General features: G+C 40.9%; 1 protein-coding gene across 2 annotated transcripts in view; it reads left to right on the top strand.

Annotated features, from left to right (window-relative positions):
- Positions 1-26,026, top strand: part of wdr7 (WD repeat domain 7) — a 748,403-nt gene that overhangs the window by 414,312 nt on the left and 308,065 nt on the right. For both annotated transcript variants that reach the window (XM_078552151.1, XM_078552141.1), the window contains one exon: positions 19,760-19,984. In XM_078552151.1, coding sequence (XP_078408277.1) covers positions 19,760-19,984 — 225 coding nt within the window. The remainder of the gene's footprint in view (positions 1-19,759; positions 19,985-26,026) is intronic.

Below are 26,026 nucleotides of genomic sequence, written 5' to 3'. Positions count from 1 at the left end.
AAACTGTACCATGTTGTGGTCGCTATCACTAAAATGCTCACCCACCACCACCTCAGCCACCTGTCCGGCTTCATTCCCCAGAATTAGGTCCAGCACTGCGCCGTCCTTTGTTGGACCCTCTACATATTGACCTGAAAAGTTCTCCTGTACATATTTCAAGAAATCCACTCCATCCAAGCCCTTAACACTATGTCTACCCCAATTAATGTTGGGAAAGTTGAAATTACCTAATATAATTACCCTGTTGTTATTGTTTTTACACACCTCCGCAAATTGTGCACATATTTGCTCCTCAATTTCCCGCCGACTATCTGGTGGTCTATAATAAACATCTAACAATGTGGCTACCCCTTTTTTATTCCTGAGCTCTCGAGGGGCCGAATGACTGCCTTCTGCTCCTATTTTGTATGTCCTCAAGGGCAATTAGGGATGGGCAATAAATGCTGGTCACGAGTGCTCCCATCCCATGAAAGGGGACGCATTACTTCAGAAAGACGGACAGAATGGCAAACGAGGAGATGTAGCCCTGAAAGTAAAGGTTGTCAGAAGGACATTAGTGGGAAAGGATCTGGCCTCAGAAGATCATGAAGTAGAATCATAATGGGTGGAAATTAGGAATAGCAAGAGTCAGAAAACACGGGCGTGAGGCGTTTCGAGGCCCCCTAACCGTAGTTATAGCATTGGGCAGAGCATTAAAAAATAAATTATTGGAGCTTGTAACAAAGGAAATGTAATAATTGTGGGGGACTTTAATCTTCATATAGACTGGGACCATCAAATTGGCAAGAGTTGTCTTGAAGATGATTTTGGTGGAATGTTTTTGTGATGGTTTTTTGAAGCAATACATCTGGAATCAACAAGGGATAAAACTATCTTAGATCTATTTTTGTTTAATGAAGCAGAGTTAATTAGTAATGTCATAGTAAAAGATCCACTGGGAAATAGTGATCATAATGCCATTGAATTCCATGTTAAGTTTGAAAGTGATATACTCCAATTACAAACAAGAATCATAAACTTAAACACAGGAATGAGGGGAGAACTAGCTAAGTTTATTTGGGTAAATAGACTAAAAGGTATGGAGATAAATGAAGAGCGGGAAACATTTAAAGAAACAATTCAACTGTTCAACAAAAATACATACCATTGAAGAACAAAAATTCAGTAAGAAAGACCCATCCGTGGCTCACTTAGGAAGTTAAGGATAGTATTAGATTAAAAGGAGAGGCTTATAATGTTGAAAAAAACAGTAGCAAGTCTGAGGAATGGGTGTGTTTTGGAAACCAGCAGAGGGTCACCGAAGAGTTGACCAAAAGGGAAAAAATAGGACATGGGAGTAAACTAGTCAGAAATATAAAAGCAGATTGAGCTTTCATAAGTGTATACAAAGGAAAAGAGTAAACGTTGGTCCCTTAGAAGCAGAGACAGGAGAAATTATCATGGCAAACGATGAAATTGTAGATGCACTGAAAAAATGTTTTGTCTGTCTTCACAGTAGAAGGCACATGTTTCATACTAGAAATAGCAACCTAGAGGCTAAAAATTGTGAGGAAATTAAGAAAATTAATATCAGCAAAGAAAACATATTGGAGAAGCCTAAGGGACTAAAATCCCCAGGATCTGATGGGATACATCCTAAGGTTATAAAAGAGATAGCTGCAGAGATGGTGAATGTGCAAACTATGACTTTCCAAAATTTCTTCGATTCAGTAACGATCCCATTACATTGGAAGTTGGCAATTTGTTACATCGATTTTCAAGAAAGGAGCTAGAGAAAACCATGAACTACAGGCCAGTTAGCCTAACATCAGTTGTTGGGAAAATGCTGGAATCTATTATTAAGGAAGTCTTAACAATCCACTTAGAAAAACATAATATGATTAAAACAATTCAACATGGTTTCACTAAAGGGAAATCCTATTTGACAAATTTATTAGAGTTTTTTGAGGATGTAACTCGTAGGGTAGATGAAGGGGAACTTGTAGATGGATGGATTTCCCAAAGGCATTTGATAAGGTGTCACACGAAAGGTTAATACACAAGATAAGGGCTCATAGAGTTGGAAGTGATATATTAGCATGGATAGCATATTGGTTAACGGACAGGAAGCAGAGGGTGGGGATGCATGGGCATTTTCAAGTTGGCAGGATGTGACTAGTAGTATGCCGCAAAGATCAGTGCTGGGGCCTCAGCTAGTTACAATCTATATTCATGACTTTGAAGAAGAGACAAAGAATAAGGTGTGCAACTTCTAACTGTTGATGTTCAAAGAGACTTGGGTGTGCTCATACAGGGAATGCAGAAAGTTAGCATGCAAAGGAAGATGATTGTGGTTGTTGGAGGTCAGTCATTTCAGCTCCAGGACATCACTGCAGGAGTTCCTCAGGGTAGTGCCCTCGGCCCATCTTCAGCTGCTTCGTTAATGACCTTCCTTCCATCACAAGGTCAGAAGTGGGGATGTTTGCTGATGATTGCACAATGTTCAAGCACCATTCGCGACTCCTCAGATACTGAAGCAGCCCATATCCAAGTACAGCAAGACCTGGACAATATCCAGACTTGGGCTGACAAGTGGCAAGTAACATTTGCACCACACAAATGCCAGGCAATGGCCATCTCCAACAAGAGAGGATCTAACCATCGCCCCTTGACGTTCAATGGAATTACCATCACTGAACCCCCCCACTATCAACATCCTGGGGGTTACCATTGACCAGAAACAGAACTGGATGAGCCATATAAATACTGTGGTTACAAGTGCAGGTCAGAGGCTAGGAATCCTGTGACGGGTAACTCACCTCCTGACTCCCCAAAGCCTGTCCACCATCTACAAGGCACAAGTCAGGAGCGTGATGGAATACTCCCTACTTGTGGAGTGGATGAGTGCAGCTCCCACAACATTCAAGAAGCTTGACACCATCCAGGGCAAAGCAGCCAGCTTGATTGGCACTACATCCACAAACATTCAGTGCCTCCACCACCGACAGTGGCAGCAGTGTGCGCCATCTACAAGATACACTGCAGGAATTCACCAAGGCTCCTTAGACAACACCTTCCAAACCCATGACCACTACCATCTAGAAGGACAAGGGCAACAGATATATGGGAACACCACCACCTGGAAGTTCCCCTCCAAATCACTCACCATCCTGACTTGGAAATATATCGCCATTCCTTTACTGTTGCTGGGTCAAAATCCTGGAACTCCCTTCCTAGCAGCATTGTGGGTGTAACTATACCACAGGAATTGCAGCGGTTCAAGAAGGCAGCTCACCGCCACCTTCTCAAGGGTGACTCGGGATGGGCAATAAATGCTGGCCAGCCAGCGAAGCCTACGTCCCATGAATGAATGAATAAAAAGGTGCAGCAAGCAATTAGGAAAGCAAATGGCCTGTTGTCCTTTATTGCAAGGGAATTGAGTATAAGTATAAAGAAGTCTTGCTACAGTTGTACAGGACTTTGGTGAGACAACACCTGGAATATTGTGTGCAGTTTTGGTCTCCACATTTAAGATAGGATATAATTGCACAGGAGGTGGCACAGCGAAGGTTCAGTAAATTGGCCCCTGGGATGAGGGGGTTCTCCTATGATAAGAGACTAAATAAACTGGGCTTATATCGCTGGGGCTGAATATTCCCCCCCGTTGGGGGGGTTGTGTGGGGGTGCGCGCGAATCTAATCAGCGCCTCTGATTAGGGACGTGCCGCCATTTTACATGGGCGGGCCAATTAAGACCCGCCCAGCGTGACGCCGCCTGGAAGTGCTGAGCGCTCCCTGTGCGGGCGGGTGGGATTCCCTGAGTCGTTTTCTGTGCTCTTTCATGCTCACGCATGCGAAAGAGCGCAGAGATCTGACTGAGGCACGGAGGTGCCTCAGGGAGATCGGCTTGACGTGTAAATTTAAATAAAGGGAAATAAAAACTTTTAAAACATGTCCCCTCATGTGACACTGTCACATGAGCTGGGACACGTGGAAGAATTATTTTTAAAATTTTTATTGACTTTTAAAACACTTCATGAAACCTCACCCGTGGATGAGGCTTCATAAAAAATGTGAAGGCCGCCTGGGCTCTTCGCCTACCCGCCAATCTTAAGGTTGGAAGGGCAGCTCAGCTAATTGAATTAATTACTATTTAGACCTTAATAGGCCTTTGACAAGTTCGGCGGGCGCGCAGCCAACTCGGCTGCATGCTAGCCGAACTGAAAATCTAAATGACGCACGGTGACGTCGGGATGGCCGCCCAATGTCACCACGTGCCATTTTACGCATCCACCCCCACTCGCCGACCGGAGAATTCTGCCCCTGCAGTTTAGATGAGAGGCAATTTCATTGAAACCTGCAAAATTCTGAAGGGGCTTGATAGAGTAGACACTGAAAGATTGTTTCTGCTGGTTGGGGAGTCTGAAACACAGGGACACAGTCTCAGGATATGGGTCTGATCATTTAGGATTGAGATGAGAAATTACTTCACTCAAAGGGTTGTGAATCTTTGGAATTCTCCACCCCAGAGGGTTGTAGATGCTGCATTATTGAATACATTTAAGGCTGGGATAGGCAGAGATTTGGCCTCTCAGGGAATTAAGGGATAAGGTGAACAGACAGGAAAATGAAGTTGATCAGCAATGATCATATTTTTAAAATTCATTTACTGGATGTGGACGTTGCTGGCTAGGCCAGCATTTATTGCCCATCCCTAATTGCCCTTGAGAAGGTGGTGGTGAGCTGCCTTCTTGAACCGCTGCTGTCCATGTGCTGTAGGTCCACCCACAGTGCTGTTAGGGAGGGAGTTCCATGATTTTGACCCAGCAAAAGTGAAGGAACGTGGTTAAATTTCCAAGTCAGGATGGTGAGTGGCCTGGAGGGAAACTTCCAGGTGGTGTTCCCATGTGCCTGCTGCCCTTGAATGGCAGAGCAGGCTTGACAAGCCTCTTGTTCTACCTTGCTCCTATTTCTTGAGTTCTTATGAATAAAACAGAAGGGTTGGGTTATATTGGCAGCAGTGGGATAGTCACACTTTTGTTTTGCTCACTTCCCTCCTCACATTCAAGATCCATTAATGGGCAATCATATTCGGACTAATTTTTTAACAAATAATTAGGTCTGTTTGCACCCCATTACTATTCTTACTTCAGAATTGTTTGATAGGTCTGAACCATTGACAGCTGTCCAGAATAAAGTTAACATTATTGGAAGCATTATTGTACCAGCTGAAATTGGTTGAACTGAACAGTATATTTAGGCTTGCTGTGAAGCAGTCACACAAACCCAAAACATTAGTTCTGTTTCTCTCTCCACAGATGCTGCCAGGCCTGCTGAGTTTTTCAAGAATTTTCTGTTTTATTTCAGTCTAATTAGGATTAACTGAAATACATATTTTATGTGCTTGAATTTCTGTTATCTCATTTTATTTTTTTTAAAGAGGATAACTTTATTCATCAAACTTTGATTCTTGATTTAAATGTTTTTCTTGTAAGAAAATAGTTTAGTCAGTCTATTTTCATGAAGTTATTGTAAAAAATCTAGACTTAAATATACCTAACAGCTCAATGTCACCTTAGGGGCTACCCAGGATTTTATAAGCTCTTGGAGAGAGATTTCATACACTAGATTTCCTTGGGAGGTAACCTTTGCGTTCTCATTTTGTACTTCTGTAAAAAGAGAGCAGTTGTGGATGCCCTTTGAGATAGAATAGAATTTATTTCTGCTTTTGTGCACATGCATTAATTTGCGGTAGTCCTTTCTAGTTTCAGTTTCATATTTGATTTCATTTCTGTGCTATGTCTGTTCCTTGTACTTGTGCCAGCTATTGCTCATTTTCAGACATTCAGATACAGTGTCAGCCATTCCATTTGTGCATTGTGCATTTATCCAGGTGAAGGGTACCAATGATAACTGAGTATATTAAACTCTGTCTTCATTTTGTAAAAGTGTGCTTCAACTTTGCAAAAACAAATCTTTAGAGTATGGTAGCTTTTCTCACCTTATCACCCATATGTTTTGTCTGACTAATTGCCCAGTTATGATTCACGAGTGTGAATTTTAAAACAAAATCTGCCATTTGACCTCTTTCCTTGTTCTGTAAAACCCTTGGCACTGAATGAAAATCTGAGCAATGTAAGTTCTGCTGTCTGTTGACTGGTCTGTGGCTGCTGCTCCATCTTAGTCTCTTCCACTGCATTGGAGATCATATACAGGGAAAGCCAAGAGTATGGAGTTCTCCATAGTATATATGGTATCCATACAGACTAAAGTTACAGGCAAGACCGTTGACTTAAGACTGTTCAAGATAATTGAAGGAGGTTTAGATGGTAAGATGACAGTGATCTGCTAGGCAAGGTGGGAATTACTCCCTTGATTTTTGCTTCAGTGCAATGCAGATATAGTATTGATGGAAATCAAATGCCATAGATTGAACTAAAATTGAAAAATGAGGAAGGTCATACCATGTCTTTATCTACCCAGTCTCCACATCCATTTCCTTGCCTCCAATAAATATCTGACTTGAATCCAATCTGAATCAGATTTTTCATAGATAAACTATTTGTGGGTGTGCGCGCGCACAATCATTGCACTCTAGATGATGTCAATTCTGTATTGTTTTTTACGATTGAAGTACTTTATCAAGAATTTAGATTACCACAGAAGAGCATTTAACGCCACCTTTTGAATGTGTGTTCAGGTTGTCCAACCAGACAGATAAATGTCAGTTCTCCCTGGAGACTGTTAAGAGTGCTGACTGAGATGAATTTAGGCAGATGGAATCTTGTTACAATTAATGTAAGCTTATGTTGCAAAAATTGAGTTGAACGCAGTATGGATTGGTATTATTTTCATAGCCTCATCAAAAAAACTACAATATGAGTACTGAAATCCAAGTTTGTGTGGGGCTTTAATGGATCATTGATAGACTTCAAAAAATGGTTATTCAAACATAAGCTAAAACAATAAATGCACACTGTTTTCCCTCTGCTTTTACATGAAAGTTATGTTTTTCCTCCTTTCGACAGATATTTCTTTGTTTTACTACTTAAATCTTTCTTCAGCTACAAAGATTATTTTCGCTAGTTGATCAGTAGGCAACAAACTAGTGAATGTGAGCCTTTACTAATTGGACCATAGTTACGGGCAGCTTCTTCACAAATAGCATCATGAATAACAAAATTCAACATAAGATATGAGCATGCACTGCCACCAACCAGCTGAGCACAGAATGGATAGTCACCAAATCTCACTGATGGAAGTTGTACCAGTCGGACATGTCGTGTTAAAAGCAGAAAATGCTGGATAAAGCTCAGAAGGTCTGGCAGCATCTGTGGTGAGAGAAACGGGGTGGTTGAACTCAATGTTAAGTCCAGAAGCCTGTAAAGTGCCCAATCGAAAGATGATGCTGTTCCTCCAGTTTGCGTTGGGCTTCACTGAAACATTGCAGCAGGCCAAGGATGGATCTTGGCCTGCTGCCCATTCCTAATTGCCCTTGAGAAGCTGGTGTTGAGCCACCTTCTTGAACTGCTGCAGTCCATGTGGTGTAGGTACACCCACAGTGCTGTTAGGAAGGGAGTTCCATGATTTTGACCCAGCGACAGTGAAGGAAGTTTTACATGGAATTTTGCTGTAATTGAAGAAAGACAAGACAAATCAAAGATCCTTCTCATGACCCTGGAGAACTGTGTTCAAGCTAAAGTTATTATCAATCAAGGTATCCAGGCAGCAATGTGACTCAACAGCTAAGACAGATGCAGCTTTTCTAATCCAGTCAATACCTGCTGTATCTCTTGTTGAGCCGTGCAAAGTCACATCTTGCACTTGGAGGCATTCACTAGTGTAACACGTTAGTTAGCCTATTGTTCAAAATGATTTCTAAAATATATTCGATCCATAGGTAAGTTTGTCGGCAACCTAATATTGTCTGCAAAATATAGCGTCACAATATTTTCACAAGCGTCTGGAAGAGACACTGCACTTTATGATGCCCTGCAAAGTGAAGGGATCAAGCAGGATGGACAGCAGTGAATAAACTTGCCGTACCCCTCCTCCAAGAGAGATACTTTCCATGAATCATTGTACCCTCACATGGATCTTGCAGCTCCAGTGCACATATTGGCCAAAACTCAAGATCTGTCCATGTGCTTCCATAGCTTTCAGCTTGTTCGAAAAGGCCATATGAGGCATTGGATAAGATTTTAATTTATTCAAAATTGATCTACTAGCACCAAGTTAAAATTTGGCCTATTTTGCTGAAAGCCTCAGAATAAGCAATGGAAGCAATGCAAAGTGGAATTCCCTCACTTTGAATTATTGAGATGCTAGGGTTCCATTCTGTTATTTATAGGCTTGTATAACTATATGAGAAAAAATGTCCCTTGCTTTCTGTATACTTCTCTCAAAATGGTCCAGTGAACTCTTAAGTAAAATTTTACTCACAAGTAGAGAACTGTAAAATTAGGATAAGTTGCATCTTCATTTTATCGCAATGTTACTTTTGCACCCATGAGACCTTTGCCATAAAAGTTGAGAGCCTAACCATAATACTGCACATTATAGTAGAATAGCAGCTGTTCTGTTTTTACATGAGAAGCAAGGGCACAAATGCTGGATAAAAGCAAAATACTGTGGATGCTGGAAACCTGAAAGAAAAACCGAAAGTGCTAGAAGCACTCAGCAGGTCTAACAGTGTCTGTGGAGAGAAAAACAGAGTTGACGTTTTGAGTCCATATGATCCTTCTTCAGAGCTACAAATGCTGGAAATGTGAGTTAACAGAAAATAGTGGAATGTGCAGCAGGTTAGCCAGCATTTGAACGAGATTTTGGAAGATTTTCTTTTTCAATTCTGACTTAGCTGTGTGTTTACAGCCTTTTTTTCTGATTTTTAATATGTTCTATTACAAACCTTTTTTCATACATGGTACAGTGGTAGATTAGCAACAGCAAGGAAAAGAACATGTGGCTGACAGCCTGTCCTCTAATATTGTTTCACCTCCTCCCTCTGATCTTCTATTGAATAACTGAGACACAAATCTAGATTATTTTTTAAGCAACAGCAGTGTGCAATGAAATTGTGGTCTCGAATGCTGTTTCAGAAAGTCAAAATCTGATGTGAAATGAAATTCAGCAGTGAAATGGTTACTTCAGGTTATTAATTTTCTTGCTGTGATAGGGTGATCAACTGTCTTGTCAAGAAAATAGATCTTTATGTCACCTGTACTATGATTAAATGGAACGTTATTGTTCACAGAAAGAAATCACAGTTATAACAATAATCTGTTCAAAATCAGTTCAACATTTCTTTTAAAGATCATATTACCTTCTATTTTTATGAATTTCAGCGTAATTGAGATAGGTGACAATACTTGCACTGATTTAAATTTATGAATGCTCCATCTGCATTAGTCATTCGCTTAAACATTTTTAAAGTAAATATTAAAGAAAGTAAGTGGGCTATCTGGAATTTTAATTGAATGTGACTGTATTTTTAATAATTGCAGTAAATCAACTATAAAGTAGGTTACAAGTATAAATTCAATTTTTATACATTGTATGTGTATGTATATATATATATATATTTTTTTTATAAAATACATCTGTTTAAAAAGTTATTGCTTAAGATTCCTGATATGAATTGCTACATGAACAAAATTTAAGGACTCATGCCAATTACATCATAAGGCACGAGAGAACTGTGTTTTTAAATCTTATTTTTGACAATTTTCTCCCATTTCTTTCTATGCAGTAATTGGGTAAGGATGGGATTAGGCTCAACTGTAGGAAAGTAGCAACGTGGATACAAAATTGGCTGAGTGATACGAATTAGCGAGTAGTGGTTAGGCTGGAGGAAGGTTTGTAGTGGAGTTCCCCAGGAGTCAGTATTTTTCCTGATGTATTTATATATATATATATATATATACACACATATATAAAATATACACAAATGACCTATACCTTGATGCATAGGGCACAATTTCAAATTTGTGAATGATATGAAACTTGGAAGCATTGCAAATTGTGAGGAGGGTAGTGTAGAACTTCAAAAGGGCATAGATAAGTTGGTGGGATAGGCAAAGGGGACAGATGAAGTTCAGTGCAGAGAAGTGTGAGGCGATTTATTTTGGTAGGAAGAACAAGGAGGGTCAATACAAAATAAAGGATACAACTCTAAAGTTGGTGCAGGAGCAGAGGGACCTGGGTATGTATGTATATAAGTCATTAAAGGTGGCAGGACAGTTGAGAAAGTGGTTAAAAAGAGCACACAGTATCCTATTTATTAATAAGGCCATAAAGTACAAGAGCAAGGAGGTTATGTTGAACTTGTATAAGGCACTAGTTTGGCCTCAGCTGGGGCAGTGTGTCGTGTTCTGGGCACTACATCAGGAAAGATATGAAGGCATTGGAGAAAGTGCAGAAAAAGTTTACGAGAATGGTTCCAGGGATGAGGAACTTCAGTTAGGAAAATAGATTGGAGAAGTTAGGACTGTTTCCCCTCAAGAAAAGAAGGCTGAGAGCAGACTTAATAGTGGTCAAAATCATGATGGGCCTGGACAGAGTAGATAGGGTGAAACTTTTCCCGCTTATGAAAGGATCGAGAATGAGAGGGCACAGATTTAAAGTAATTTGCGAAAGAAGCAAAAGTGATATGAGAAAAAACTTATGCACACAGCGAGTGGTTAGGACCTGGAAAGCGCTGGGAGTGTGGTGGAGGAAGGTTCAATCATGGCATTCAAAAGGGAATTAGACTTTTATTTGAAAAGGAACAATGTGCAGAGTTATGGGGAGAAGGTGGGAGACTGACACTAAATAAACTGCTCATTCGGAGAGACACAATGGGCTGAATGGCCTCCTACACTGTGAACCTGTGACAGTTTTAAACAGCTTGTTTTTTTTTTAATATTGATTTGCGGTATATGGACATCAATTATTACCCATCCATCATTGCCCTTGAGAAGTTAGTGCTGGACCTTCATGAGCCACCTCAGTCCTTACAGTGAACATACTTCCACAAAGCTGTTAGGCTGGGAGTTAAACAATTTTGGCCCAGCGACAATGGTGCCACTCATTGTCATAAAAAATTAGTGCTTGGACATAGTGGCAGAGGACATTTGGAAAATGTCAAATTGTGTCATGGCAATGCATTGGATTCTTCAGAAATAGAGGAGGGGAAGTCATTTTTAATCATCCTTTTTCTAAACAAAGGGATTACTTACAGTTTTAATTGATATAAAAACTTAAGCCAAAAAATATTTTATGAACGGGCATAGAGGAATTAATGTTCTAAATCTATTATGTCAGTGTGGTTTATTGTTTTGCTCTATCTTGATTGTGTCTTGCATTCAAAAACATGTACTATTTTATATTTGAACATGAATAAATCCCTAGTCATAATCCTAATATAAAGTAGAATAAAGTTAAATAAAAATTTGAATGCTCTTCAAGAGATCTCCACAGATGAAGCTATCAATCCAGTTCAAACGAGAGACGAGAATTTTTAACCTTTAGTTGATTGTGATTTAAAAATTTCTGCTCTTTCCATAGATAAATCTTATGGTCAATTGAAAAATGGAGAATATAATCCAGAAATCTGCATGCATACATGCAGGTTTTCAATATATTTAACTCTTCTTCCATGTACGTAACTGCACTCCTCTAATTCTGGCTTCTTGTGCAACCCAATTTTAATTGCTGTACCATTGGGAGTTGTGCCTTCAGTTGCCTAGGCCCCAAGTTCTGGAATTTCCTCCCTGCAGCTCTCTGCCTCTCTATCCCTTTAAGACACTCCTTAAACCTACCTCTTTGACCAAGCTTTGGTCATCTGACTGAATATTTTCTTATGTGGTTCAGAGTGATACTTTTTTATAATGTTCCCGTGAAGCACCTTGGGACATTTTATTACGGTAAAGGCACTGTATAAATTATTTGCATATAATTTTTAGAAAACTGTTCTATTATGTGCTTTTTTTTACTGAATTGCACTCTACACAATGACACAGAAATATGTACTTGTGTTGATGGATGTCATGTGACTTTTCCAGTATTTGGGCCCTTAAACCTCTAACTGATTGATCTGTGAATGAAGGAAAGAACTGTTTGGGGGAATTGATGTGATTGGGTACTACTTTCTTTCTCTCTTTGATTGCTGAACATCATAACTTGACAGAAAACAAAAATGATTACCAAATTCATTAAACTTCAGGTTGCATCTTATGCAGTATAAATTTTTGTAAGGTAGCTGCTAGCTTCATTTCAAATTATTAGGATTGCCAAATGGCTTCTACAACAGATTCTAAAATGTATTTTAAAAGTGCCTTTTAATCTAACCATTCACATGATCGATTTGTCAATAGCTATGTTGCATAATCAAACAAAATGTGCAAATTTGAAACAATGTATTCGTAGTCTATGTATTTAAAAAAACATAGAAATCATTAAAGAACTGCAAAGGAGTTATTCTTACATTCCTTGTGGATCACTTCTGATTGGAATAAGCACACATGGTTTTGCTTTTTCCTCCAGAATGTGGTGGCCATTGCTAGGGCTGAGAGCGCTGAGGTCAGGGCCTTGCCTATTGATCGGTATTCCTGCCTCTCCACTCCAGCATCTGCTTCATTGGCTCCTTTCAGGCCTGCTCCAGTACATTAGAATAGAAATCCATAACCAGACTGTGCTCATCCAAGCAGGGGAAGAAACTAAATTAAATGCTATAAAACAATCTTGGCTTGGAGTTTGCACCAATTCATCTTGATCTGAGATGTCATGCTGGCTCACTGTCCAAGCACCTGGGCTAAAGGCTGCAGCAGTAGAAAATATAAGGAGCTTGGATCATTCATTTGTCAGCTAAGGAGCACAGGATCACCTAACCATTGCTTCTGCAGAGGTCAGCTGACAGAACAATCAAAGTGAGGCTGGCTGTGCTCAGTCATTCTGTAAGTTGTAGGCTTTTGTATATCTTTTTGGCCCAACTGGCTGTGTCCACATTTGTATTAACGAGAAATAATGGGTCATTGAACACTGCACGTTCTATACAACAAGGTCATAGGGAAAACAATATCTCAAAAGAATGGGGTTAGTTTTGTCAGGTGATTTTTGTTCTTTTACAATTTAAAGATGAAAGGATGATTGTTGGAATTTAATTCAGAAATTTTACACATACATAAACCAAAAACTTAATCTTTACATACAGTGGCATTTTACATCAATTTACTTGTAGAGGTGCAATGGAGAATGATTGTTGAGTAAGTATTTCTTGTGTTGTATATTGTAATACATGTTTTTTGCTCTGTTTAGTTTCCCTCTATAATACATTGCTCGGTTTATAAGAATTGTTACAATTTGGTACATTTTATAAAGTATTTCCCTTTCAACCTTATCGCAACACTTCCTTAAGCAAGCCCGGCCCCTGGCCTTGCAAAGATATGGGGTTCTGAAGACTAATTCCTGTATTTGAAGTGATCTAGTTACTGGAATAAAATAACTTTGTACTACACCATATGGGCACTTTCCAGATATAGAATATAATCATGTACTGTAGTTTTACAGGCTAGAAGCAGTTAAATGTTTAACTATAAATAACAAAATGCTGTCAAGGGCAAATATTCAATGTAATAGTACAAACTAAGTCCCTAGTGTGTTTGTTGCTTTTTTCAAGAATTATCTTTCGATGATATATTCTGGATTGGGAAATCCTACTTATATTTGACCTCTCAATATCTTGTGCCCTTTGGTGTCAATTTCAATTAAAGAACGTGCATGGCACAAGTCTTAGTTTAAAATCTCCCAACTGATTCAACCTTAAATTCAAGATATGTTGAAGAACCTTGCCGTTTTTAACACATTGGGGGATTGGAGCTATTCACCTTAGGAAATCTGAAATGTTTCTTATTCAGCTAAGAGCAAATTGTGACTTATGGTATCCGATTAGCATCTGAAATTGCTCTTGTGTGCTGGTATATGTGCGTCTGAGTTGATGGAGATGCTCAATAGAACCATAGAAAAGTTGCGTCACAGGAAAAGACCATTCACCCTATCATGTCTGCGTCGGTTGAAAACAAAACTAGCCGCTCATTCTAATCCCACCTTCCAGCACCCAGTCTTGTAGGTAACAGCCACTTCAGGTATAGATCCACCTTTTAAGTGAGTTGAGGGTTTCTGCCTTAACCACCATTTCAGGCAGCAAATTTCAGACACCTACCACCCTCTGGATAAAAAAGTTTTTCTTCATGCCCTCTCTAATCCTTCTACCAATCACCTTAAACCTACACCCCTGGTGATTGACCTCCCTGCTCGGGGGAACAAGTCATCCCTGTCTACTCTATCTAGGCCCCTCATTTACTCCATGTCATTAATATATAGCGCAAACAGCAGGAGACCCAACACTGAGCCCTACGGAATGCCACTGGAAACTGCTTTCCATTCACTAAAACATCTGTCGATCATTTTCCTATCTTTCCTGTCACTGAGCTAATTTTGGATCCAATCTGCCACATTCCCCAGTAACCCATGGGCTTGTACTTTTCTGACCAGTCTGTTATGTGGGACCTTGTGAAATGCCTTACTAAAATCCATGTAGACCACATCGACTGCACTACCCTCATCAATCCTCCTTGTCAATTAAGTTAGTAAGGCACAATTTTGCCTTAAAACCATGCTGACTATCCCTGATTAATCCTTGTCTTTCTAAATGACAGTTTATCCTGGCTCTCAAAATTGTTTCTAATAATTTACCCACGACTGAAGTCAGACTGACAGGCCTATAATTATTTGGCCTATCCGTCGACCCTTATTAAACAATGGTACACGTTCCCAGATCTCCAATCCTCTGGTACCCCTCCTGTATTTAGTGAGGATTGAAAAATGATGCTCAGGGCATCTGCTATTTCCTCTTTGGCTTCCTTTAACAGCCTGGGATACAAACCATCCAGCCCTTGTGATTTACCCACCTTCAAGGATGTCAGTCCTTCTCATACTTTCTTTCTCATTATGCTTATCGTATCTAATATTTCACACTCTTCCTCATTAGCTAGGGGGGTGGGGGCGATGGCATCGTGGTATTGTCACTGGATTAGTGATCCAGAGACCCAGGGTCAGAGCTGAAGGAGGGTCATATGGACTCGAAACGTGAACTCTGTTTCTCTCTCCATAGATGCTACTAGACCTGCTGAGTTTTTCCAGCATCTTCTGTTTTTGTTTCAGATTCCTAGCATCCTCAGTATTTTGCTTTTATATTAATATTTTCATATTTAACTTTTTTTTAATTTCTATTATGCATGAACAGCAAACTGATAGATACCAGTGCGCTCTGAATTATTGTAACTCAGGTTCTATTGTTATACTTATCGCAAGCATTGTACAGCATTGTTGGAAAGGCTTGAAAAGTGTTATGTGCAAGTTGGAACTGGTGGCTTGGGGAGAATTGTAAAGTGCACGTGGCCCAGAGTCAATACATGGTGGACAACTGTGAGGGACACATGGGAGACTGCAGGACCCCTTGTATGGAATATAGCATCACTCCACTTCCTTGCCTCTGACTTGGCATTCTTCAAGGCTTAGTATTGGCAAGCTATTCAACCTTAGGGTGTATGGTGCAACAGGATGAAAAGTGCCTTCATCCAACATTGACAAACTTGCATTCCCAAAAGGACAGTTGGACACTACTCAGGAGTGAGGTTTCTTTGACTGACTCTCCCTTTCTCCTCCTTTTCAGTTTCTCTTCTCCCAACCCAACAAAAGTGTGGGGACACAGAGAACAGGCCTCGAATCCCATATCACCAAGACTGACGACTTCCACCTGTAATATTGCCATCTTCTGCCCTTGCCTTAGTCCATCTGCTACTGGAACCCTCATCCAGTATTTTGTTACCTCCAGAGTCAGCTGTTACAATATTTTCCTGGTCAGCTCCTATTTTCCGCCTTTCATAAACTTGACAACATATCTGCTGCCTGCATCCTAATATGCACCAAGTCCCAACAACCCATCCATCCTATGCTAGCTGACCGACATTGAGTCCCAGACAACAAAAACTTGACTTTAAGATTCTCACCTTTGTGTTTCAATCCTTCGAAGTTGTCACTGTTTATTTCTGTCACTTCCTTCAGCCCTGGACATCAAGGCAGCATTTGACCGAGTGTGGCATCAAGGAGCCCTAGCAAAACTGGAGTCAATGGAAATTGAGGGGGGAAAACTCACTGCTGCTTGGAGTCACACGTAGCACAAAGGAAGATGGTTGTGGTTGTTGGAGGACAATCATCTCACTTCCAAGACATCACTGCAGGAGTTTCTCAGGGCAGTGGTCCTAGGCCCAACCATCTTCAGCTGCTTCATCAATGACCTTCCTTCCATCATAAGATCAGAATTGGGGATATTCGCTGATGATTGCATAATGTTGAGCACCATTCACGACTCCTCCGATTCTGAAGCAGTCCACGTCCAAGTGCAGCAAGACCTGGACAACATTCAGGCTTGGGCTGACAAGTGGCAAGTAACATTCGTGCCACACAAGTGCCAGGCAATGACCATCTCCAACAAGAGAAAATCTAACGATCGTCCCCTGACGTTCAATTACATTAGCATCACTGAATCTCCCACTATCAACATCCCAGGGGTTACCATTGACCAGAAACTGAATAAGACTAGCCATACAAGAGCAGGTCAGAGACTAGGAATCCTGCAGCAAGTAACTCACCTCCTGACTCCCCAAAGCCTGTCCACCATCTACAAGGCACAAGTCAGGAATATGATGGAATACTTTCCACTTGCCCGGATGAGTGCCACTCCAACAACACTCAAGAAGCTTGACACCATCCAGGACAATGCAGCCCATTTGATTGGCACCCCTTCCACAAATATTCATTCTCTCCACTGCCGACGAACAGTGGTAGCAGTGTGTGCCTTCTGCAAGATGCACTGCAGAAACTCTCCAAGTCTCCTTAAGCAGCACCTTCCAAACGCATGACCATTACCGTCAAGAACAAGGGCAGCAGCCACATGGGAATATCACCACCTGAAAATTCCCCTCCAAGTCACTCATCATCCTGACTTGGAAATATATCGCTGTTCCTTCGCTGTCGCTGGGTCAAAATCTTAGAACTCTCTCCGTACAGTACTGTGGATGCACTTACACCACAGGTACTGCAGCGGTTCAAGAAGGCAGCTCACCACCACCTTCTCAAGGGAAATTAGGGATGGGTAATAAATGCTGACCTGGCCAGCGATGCCCACATCCCATGAACGAATAAAAAAAAAGAAAGACTGTAGCATTTTCAGAGGGACAAAGTGTAAATGTGCAAGATATACTCGTATATATCTGTAATTTCATGCAAATCCTCTCAAGGCTTCCCCTAAGATGGAAGGTTTGGCTAGTGTTAGAAAGCGATTGTCAACCTTACATGACATTCTCCTGTCTATTCAGTATCTTTAATGCTCATAATGGTCAAAATAGTTGGTCAAAGCATTGTGAATGAGTTCTTGTCCCCATGCTATGATATAAGTCTGAAAATGGTTGTTAGCACTATTGGCAGAGAGCACTTAACACATTCATATTGCATGCATTTTCCCATTATTTTAATGCAAGCGTAATGCTTTTGCTAAACTACCGGAGTGTCATATGAAAGTGTTGAGTATTCACCTAGTAATTTAATTGCAGCAACTTCGGAACTATTAGCTTTAAAAATGTTTACATTAGGGACTTAATGGTTTAGGAAATTCACATGAAGGAACTTATTTCTTGAAATGTATGTTCAATTGATCCTCATTCTTTGGGTACTCAAAGATTGCTGTGATGTTGTATTTGTTGTTGCAGTGCATGAATTAGAAATGAGGTGCAGATGGTTGGATCTGCGCCTGTATTCTGTTTGCACCACTGGATGATTTTCTACGTTATATATGCTATATCAATGCAATTTGTCTATTCCACAAGTGTAAAGTAGCAGCCTTGATGAGGGAGGTTCTGTGCCACCCTATTTGTTGTCAAAAAGAATTGCATTGTTAATTTTTAGATTACTGGCATAGTTGCAGTATTAAGTGGAGAGCCACCTACACACTACAACAACTTAAGAATATAAGTGTGCATTTTTGCCCTATTTCTGTGCTGCAACGTAAGAAAGGTGAGGCTCTGCCATTACATTTTAAATTTTTTAAAATTTATTCTTTCATGGGATGTGGGTGTGACTTGCTTGGCTAGCATTATTTTTAATAGAGAAGGCTCTTGAGAAGGTAGTGGTGAGCTGCCTTCTTGAACCGCTGCAATCCATGCGTTGTAGGAACACCCACAGTGCTGTTAGGAAAGGAGTTCCAGGATTTTGACCCAGCAGCACTGAAGGAATGGCAATATAGTTCCAAGTCTGGATGGTGAGTGGCTTGAAGGGAACCTTGCAGCTGGTGGTGTTCCCATGCAGTTCTGCCCTTGTCCTTCTGGGTGGTAGATGTTGCAGGTTTGGAAGATGCTAAGGAGCCTTGGTGAGTTGTTGCCGTGCATTTTGTAGATGATACACACTGCTGCTACTGTGCGTCCGTCGTGGAGGGAGTGAGTGTTTAAGGTGGTGAATGGGGTGCCAATCAAGTGGGCTGCTTTGTCCTGAATGGTGTCAAGCTTCTTGGGTGTTGTTGGAGCTGCACTCATTCAGGCAAGTGGAGAGTATTCCATCACACTCCTGACTCGTGCCTTGTAGATGGTGGACAGGCTTTGGGGAGTCAGGAGATGAGTTAGTCGCCACAGAATTCCCAACTTCTGACCTGCTCTTCCAGCCACAGTATTTATATTCTTCCATGGGATATGGGTGTCGCTGGCAAGGCCAACATGTTTGGCCCATCCCAAATTGCCCTTGAACTGAGTGGCTTGCTCGGCTATTTCAGAGGGCAGTTAAGAGTTTATCACATTGCTGTAGGTCTGGAGTCACATGTAGGCAGATTTCCTTCTCTAAAGGACATTAATAGACTAGACGGATTTTTACAACAATCAACGATAACTGTCATGGTCACCATTACTGAATTAATTGTATTTAAATTCCACCAGCAGCCATGATGGGATTTGAACCTTTATCCCAGAGCCTGAGCCTCTGAAATACTAGCCCAGTTACGTTACCACCACATGACCATCTCCCCCTATTTGGGAAGAAGTAAGGATGACTGTGGATTACAGGGCTGCAGGCTGAAGATTCTGTACCAAGAAAGGAGACTTCCTTCTCTGTTTTAGGTCAGGACTCAGTTTTCCTTTCAGGCCCAGGAAATTAATGGAGCCATGTTGAGATATTTGGCCCAACTGGGGTAGAGCAGACCCCATTTACAGATCTGTTACAAAGCATTCTGCTTTATCTATGTGTAAATAGTAAATGCTAGTGACAGCCCAGTACCATGTTGGAACTCAAATGGCATTGATGGAGATGACCCTTAACCTTGTCTGCTTTGATAATTGTGCTCTCTTAGATGAATAGTTCTCTTATTGTTTCCAGGGATCACTGTTTAAAAATAACTCTTTAAAAATCAGTAGAAACAAATGCATAAAAGAATGTTAATGGTCACTGGCACTTTTTTGTCAAGCTTTGCATGAGTTCTGTTGGTTGTGTCTCTCGATAGAAATATGTGTAGTCTGAAAGCGTGTCACTGGAGAATTTTCCAACATAAATGAGAGAAGAAATAGCCCTCAAAAGGAAGAACACCTGAGAGCGTAATTTCTCCTTTAAGGGGATACAGCAGTATCCTGTACGTTTTACACTGCAGGTATATGTGCCATATGTTTCCTTATTAACATACTTAGCATTTTCTTTGGTTTGTATTTTAGGCTGTTTGCCAGGTTTTCTGGTGCATGCAAAGAAATTGTCGTCATCTTACGAGGAGCGGCGTAAACAGGCTACAGCCATTGTCCTTCTCGGTGTCATTGGAGCAGAATTTGGTGCTGAGATTGAACCTCCAAAGCTGCCAACTCGGACTAGGAGCACCAATCAGGTCCCAGAGGGCTTTGGACTGACCAGTGGAGGGTCCAATTATTCCCTGGCTAGACACACCTGTAAGTATTCAGTTTCATAAAATGCCTTTCATGTCGGGAGTTGCAGATTTAAAACCACTCGTGTAGGTGGCCCTAGATTGGATTTTTTTTTTAAACAACTTTTTTGAAGTTTTACAGATTCTGTTGCTCTACTCCTGCTCTTATTTTGATGCATAACTGTTTCTGATAAGTATCAATGCAAATTTGATAAATTCAGGCATCCATTTTGTGTTTATGCATTCAAGGTCCAATTGCAAAACAATGTCTCAAAAGAAAGAGCATACATTTAAATAGCACCTTGCTACACCTTCTGAAATGTGCCAAATGATTTCACATACTTTTTGCTATGATGTCTAATGTTCCATTGAAGGGTTGTGAGGACTCGAAACGTCAACTCTTTTCTTCTCCGCCGATGCTGCCAGACCTGCTGAGTTTTTCCAGGTAATTCTGTTTTTGTTTTGGATTTCCAGCATCCACAGTAGTTTTTTGTTTTTAACAAAGAAAAGATGTGACTGGAGCAGGTGTGCTGCTAACTAATAAGCAAGAAGTAAGAGAGGAAACGAAACATGCAAAGAAAAGGAAACAAACTGGGCACCAAGATTATGTTGAATCCTGAAGGCTGTAAAGTGCCGCTCCTCAAGTTTATGTTGAACTTCACTGGAATGGAGTAGTAGGCTGAGAACAGAAAGGTCAGCTTGAGAACAAGGTGGAAAATTAAAATGACAGGACGCTGAGATTTGGGGTCAGGTTTCTGCTTCTGCTTTAGTTGTGTTGGTATTACAGACAGATGGAGTATAATGTGGGAAAATGTGAAGTTGTCCATTTTGGCAGGAAGAATAAAAGAGAAGCATATTATCTAAATGGTGAGAGATTGCAGAGTTCTGAGGTGTAGAGGGACCTGGGTGTCCTAGTGCATGAATCACTAAAAGGCTGGTATGCAGGTACAGCAAGTAATTAGGAAAGCTAATAGAATGTAATCATTTATTGCGAGGGGAATTGAATACAAAAGTAGGGAGGTTATGCTTCAGTTCCACAAGGCACTCGTGAGACCACATTTGGAGTACTGTGTACAGCATCTTAATTAAGAAAGGGTGTAAATGTGTTGGAAGCAATTCAGAGAAGGCTTACCAGACTAATACCTGGAATGGGTGTGTTGTTTTATGAGGAAAGGTTGGATGGACTAGGCTTGTATCTACTGGAGTTTAGAAGAATAAGATGCAACTTGATTGAAACATATAAGATCCTAAGGGATCTTGACAGGATGGATGTGGAGAGGATGTTTCCTCTTTTGGGAGAATCTAGGACTAGGGTATCACTGTGTAAAAATAAGAAGTTGCCCATTTAAAATGGAGATGGGGCAAATTTTTTTCACTCAGAGGGTTGTGACCCTTTAGAACTACCTTCCTGAAAAGGTGGTGGAAGCCGTCTTTGAATATTTTTAAGGCAGAGGTGGATAGATTCTTGGTAATCAAGGGGGCGACAGGCAGTAGATGGGATGCAGGTTTCAGGTTAGTATCTGATCAGCCATGATCTTATTAAATGACAGAGCAGGCTCGAGGGGCTGACCGGCCTTGTTCGTATGTTTGTATTTATGTTCAATATCCATATCCCATCAACATTTATATGGGTAGCACTAGCTAAACTGCACACAACCCGCTGAGATGGTAGTCCTGACATGAAAGCTTTTAAATGGAAGTAATCCAAAGATGGATCTTGAAGATTTCAAGTGATGAGGCTGCTCCTGTTTCCTTTGTCAGCTTGTTCCATTGTGGGATTGTCCTAGGGGAAGGAAGATTTTTGATACACTGTCTTGGAAACAAATGGTCTTTGTCGTTTGTGTGGATAGCTACCTCATGTTTTGTCGTTGCCAGGGGGATCCAGGTTCTTGTTTATGTCAAGTCCCACCAGTCTACTCCACATTTTATAGAACATGGTCAGGCTATTTTTCTCCCTCCTTCGCTGCAGTGAATCCCATTCCAAATCTTTGATCAGGGATGTGACACTGGTGTACTTCCCACACACAGCTTGTATATTCCAGGACTGGACAAGCAAATATTTGGTAAGGTACAAAGCTGATATTTTTGTTGCAATATCAAATATTCCGCCTCAGAAATCAAAGAATCCTGTTTGTTTAGGATATTATCTGCTGAATGTGGAATCCCCATTGAAGATTGTTTTTACGATGAACCCCCAGGTATGGTAGTGAGTGTATCTACCTGTTGGAGAATTTTATTACATAACTTAAAGCTATCCAACTGTGGATCCATTTCATTAGTGATGCACATGACATAGCATTTTTTAGCATTCAGTGCCATCTCCCATTGGTCCTGCCATTTTTGTAATCCCAGAAGTTCATCTTGCAGTGAATTGATATGATCTTCAATTTTCCCTGATATATAAACCATGCAGTCATCTGCAAATAGTTGCACACTTTTTTTTAACTTGTTGGGAAGGTCGTTTATTTATGTTGTGAAGAGTAAAGATCCCTGGGGCACTCTGGAGAGAACATCTCCAGTTTTCTGTTGGTAACGACGTACCGTATCCAATTTAATGATGTCCTCATGATTCCATAGTTCTGAAGCTTGGCCAAGAGCTTTTCATGAGGAACTTTGTCAAAGGCTTTTGAGAAATTAGCATTCCCACGTGAGTAATTTCATCTCTTTCGAGACTAGAAGCTAGGTCATCAACTGTCTGCAAAAGCCATGTTTCGATTTTTTTTTGACCAAAAGCCATACTGACTATCTATCAGGATATTGTGAGCTTCAAAGTGCTTCATGACATGAGATGAACAATATGTTCGAGCAATTTGCAAATGATGCTGGTGAGAGTTATCAGCCTGTAGTTTTCTGGCTGACTTTTATCCCCTTTTTTGAATACTCACAGGTTAGCTTTTGTGTCCATTGGCCTGGTAAGTAACCTGTGTTGACTGACTCTTGAAAGGTTTGCGCACTGAATGGAGGTGTTCCACGAAGTGCTCATCCAATCTGCATATACTTCTTTCAGCCTGGTTTACTGTATTCTATACTCACATTGTGTGGCCTCCTCTACATTGGGGAGACCAAGCACAGACAAATTAACTTTGTTTTAAAGAACTTCAGTGTTAAGACAGAGATGGTGCTCCTACAATGCTCCTTAATATAAAAATTAACTGTACAAAGAGTAGAACCCTGCAATGCATGAAGTAGCATGTAATCTATCTTGTATGTTTATGTAAAAATAAAGTTTAGTTTATGTGGCATAATATACATACAGTAGATAGAACCAGCCACCCTTGGGAAGGCCAGATGAAATTGAACAACCAATCCATTCATTCAAGTTGTAGCTTAATATTGGGCTTCCTCAGAAAATATTGCTGACCTGGAGTCAATCGGCAAAGAGTGTTTACGTATCTCCTTTAACCACTTTTTTACATTGTAAAAAGGGATGCTAATTGCCTCATTGATGAAATACTCTGCACCAAGTCATTTATGAATAGTTGTGAAGAGAGTAGGGGAGAGCATGTTAGTGGGATGGTGAAAAAGGCATATGGGACACTTGCCTTTATCAATCGAGGCATAGATTACAAAAGTAGGGAGATCATGTTGGAGTTGTATAGAACTTTGGTGAGGCTACAGCTGGAGTACAGTGTGCAGTTCTGGCTGGCCGCCACATTATAGGAAGGATGTGATTGCACTGGAGGGGGTGCAAAGGAGATTCACCAGGATGTTGCCTGGGGTGAAACATTTAAGTTAAGAAGAGAGGTTGGATAGACTTGGGTTGTTTTCGTTGGAGCAGAGAAAACTGAGGGGCGACTTGATCAAGGTATGCAAGATTGAGGGGCATGGACAGGGTGGATAGGGTGGATAGGGAGCAGCTGTTCCCCTTAGTTGAAGGGTCAGTCACGAGGGGACTGGGGCAAGTTCAAGGTAAGGGGCAGGAGGTTTAGGGGGGATGTGAGGAAAAACTTTTTTACCCAGAGGGTGGTGACGGTCTGGAATCCACTGCCTGGGAGGGTGGTGGAGGTGGGTTGCCTCACATCCTTTAAAAAGTACCTGGATGAACACTTGGCACGTCATAACATTCAAGGCTATGGGCCAAGTGCTGGCAAATGGGGTTAGGTAGGTCAGGTGTTTCTCACTTGTCGGTGCAGACTCGATGGGCCGAAGGGCCTCTTCTGCACTGTTCAATTCTGTGAGCAGAACCATACTCATTGCTGCCCCATCAGATTGTGCTTTTTCAATTTTGCACTAACTTATACTTCATATTGCAAAATCAGTTTTGATCAAAAGTTCTTTTCACATGTTGTTGCAGTACACTCCTAATTATGTAACGCACTACGTTTAATTAATGCACCTCTAAGTGTTTAAATATTGTTGAACAAAATGTTAGCACAGCAAACTGAACAGCATGTCAGAATTCAAGAGGTTATTTGATAATTACTAGCGATAAACATGCCTGCTACCATTATCTCTCAGAGGTATTCAGTGTCTTATTATGTCCTGAGCTACAGACATGTACAATACCATGAAGGGGGTATTATTTTCAATTGCCACATTCTAAATATTATGAAGTTGGAAACCAGTCGACATTGACTCTGTTGGGACAACTGTACTATGGGAAGGAGTGTCCACTTGTGTTGTCAGAGAACTTCAGAGCCAGTCCTACATAAAATATTTACTCCTGGTAGCTTGAGAACAGGGACATAGGAACATAGGACTGAACAGCAGGAGGAAGCCATTCAGCTCTTTGGGACTGTTCCCACTTTTGATAAGCTAATGACTGATTCATTTGTGGTCTCATGTCCACTTTTCTGTCTGGCCCCAAAACCCTTGGCTCCCTTGTCTATCAAAAATCTACATAACTCAACCTTGAATAAATTCAGTGACCCAGCTTCCGTTGCTCTCTGGGGAAGATAATTCCACAAACTGACAACCCGCTCAGAAAAAAATTTTCCTCATCTCCATCTTAAAAGGGAGACCTCTTATTCTTAAACTATGTCCCCTAGTCCTCCACCACAAGGGGAAACCACCTCCTGGTATCCACCCTATCAAGTTCCTTCAACCTCTTATGTGTTTCAATAAGATCACCTCTCATTCTTCTAAACTCCAATTGGTTTAGACCCAACCTGTTCAACCTTTCTTCATAAGATAAGCCTTTCATCCCAGGAATGAGTCGAGTGAACCTTCTCCGAACTGCTTCTAACACAATTATATCCTTTTATCAAATAAGGAGACAAAAACTGTAGAAGGTATTCCAGATGTGGTCTCACCAAGGCCCTATACAGCTGCAGTCCAACTTCCCTACTTGTATATTCCATTCCCTTTGCAATAAATGCCAGGGCTCCATTTGCCTTCCTAACCGCTGCCTCCTAACTTTTTGCGATTAACGTACCAGGATACCTAGATCCCTCCGGACCACTGAGTTCTGTATCTCTCGCCATTTAAATAATATGCTGCTTTTCTATTCCTCCTGCCAAAGTGGACAAGTTCACATTTTCCCACATTATACTCCATCTGCCAAATTTTTGCCCACTCACTTAACCTATCCATGCCCCTTTACAGACTCTGTACCTCTTCTTGACAACTTATTTTCCTACCTACCTTGGTGTCATTGGCAAATTTAGCTACCATACATTTGATCCCTTCATCCAAGTCATTGATATAGATTGTAAATAGTTGAGGCCCCAGCACTGACCCCTGGGGCACTCCATTAGTTGCAGCTTGCCAACCTGAAAATTGTACCTACTCCCTGCTTCCTGTTAGATAACCAATCCTTTATCCATGCTAATATGTTACCCCCTACACCATGTGCTCATGAGAAGTAACCTTTGATGTGGCATCTTAACAAATGCCTTTTGGAAATCCAAGTGCACCACATCTGCAATATCCCCTTTATCCACCTTACTTCTTACCTCCTCAAAGAACTCTGATAAATTAGTTAAACATGATTCCCTTACACAAAACGACGTGCATAGCAGTTTTATTTAATTCTTTCTCCATAAGTGGAGGACGAGAACCTCCTTTCTAGGATCACAATAATAATTGAATAATAATTGACTGCAAAACTGTCAGCGTTTGTTGTAAT

This window comes from Cetorhinus maximus, chromosome 1, assembly GCF_964194155.1.
Source record: "Cetorhinus maximus chromosome 1, sCetMax3.hap1.1, whole genome shotgun sequence".
In the NCBI taxonomy this organism is placed as follows: Eukaryota; Metazoa; Chordata; class Chondrichthyes; order Lamniformes; family Cetorhinidae; genus Cetorhinus; species Cetorhinus maximus.
Note: the sequence above shows the minus strand (reverse complement) of the source record. Positions and strands in the feature narration are given on the sequence as shown.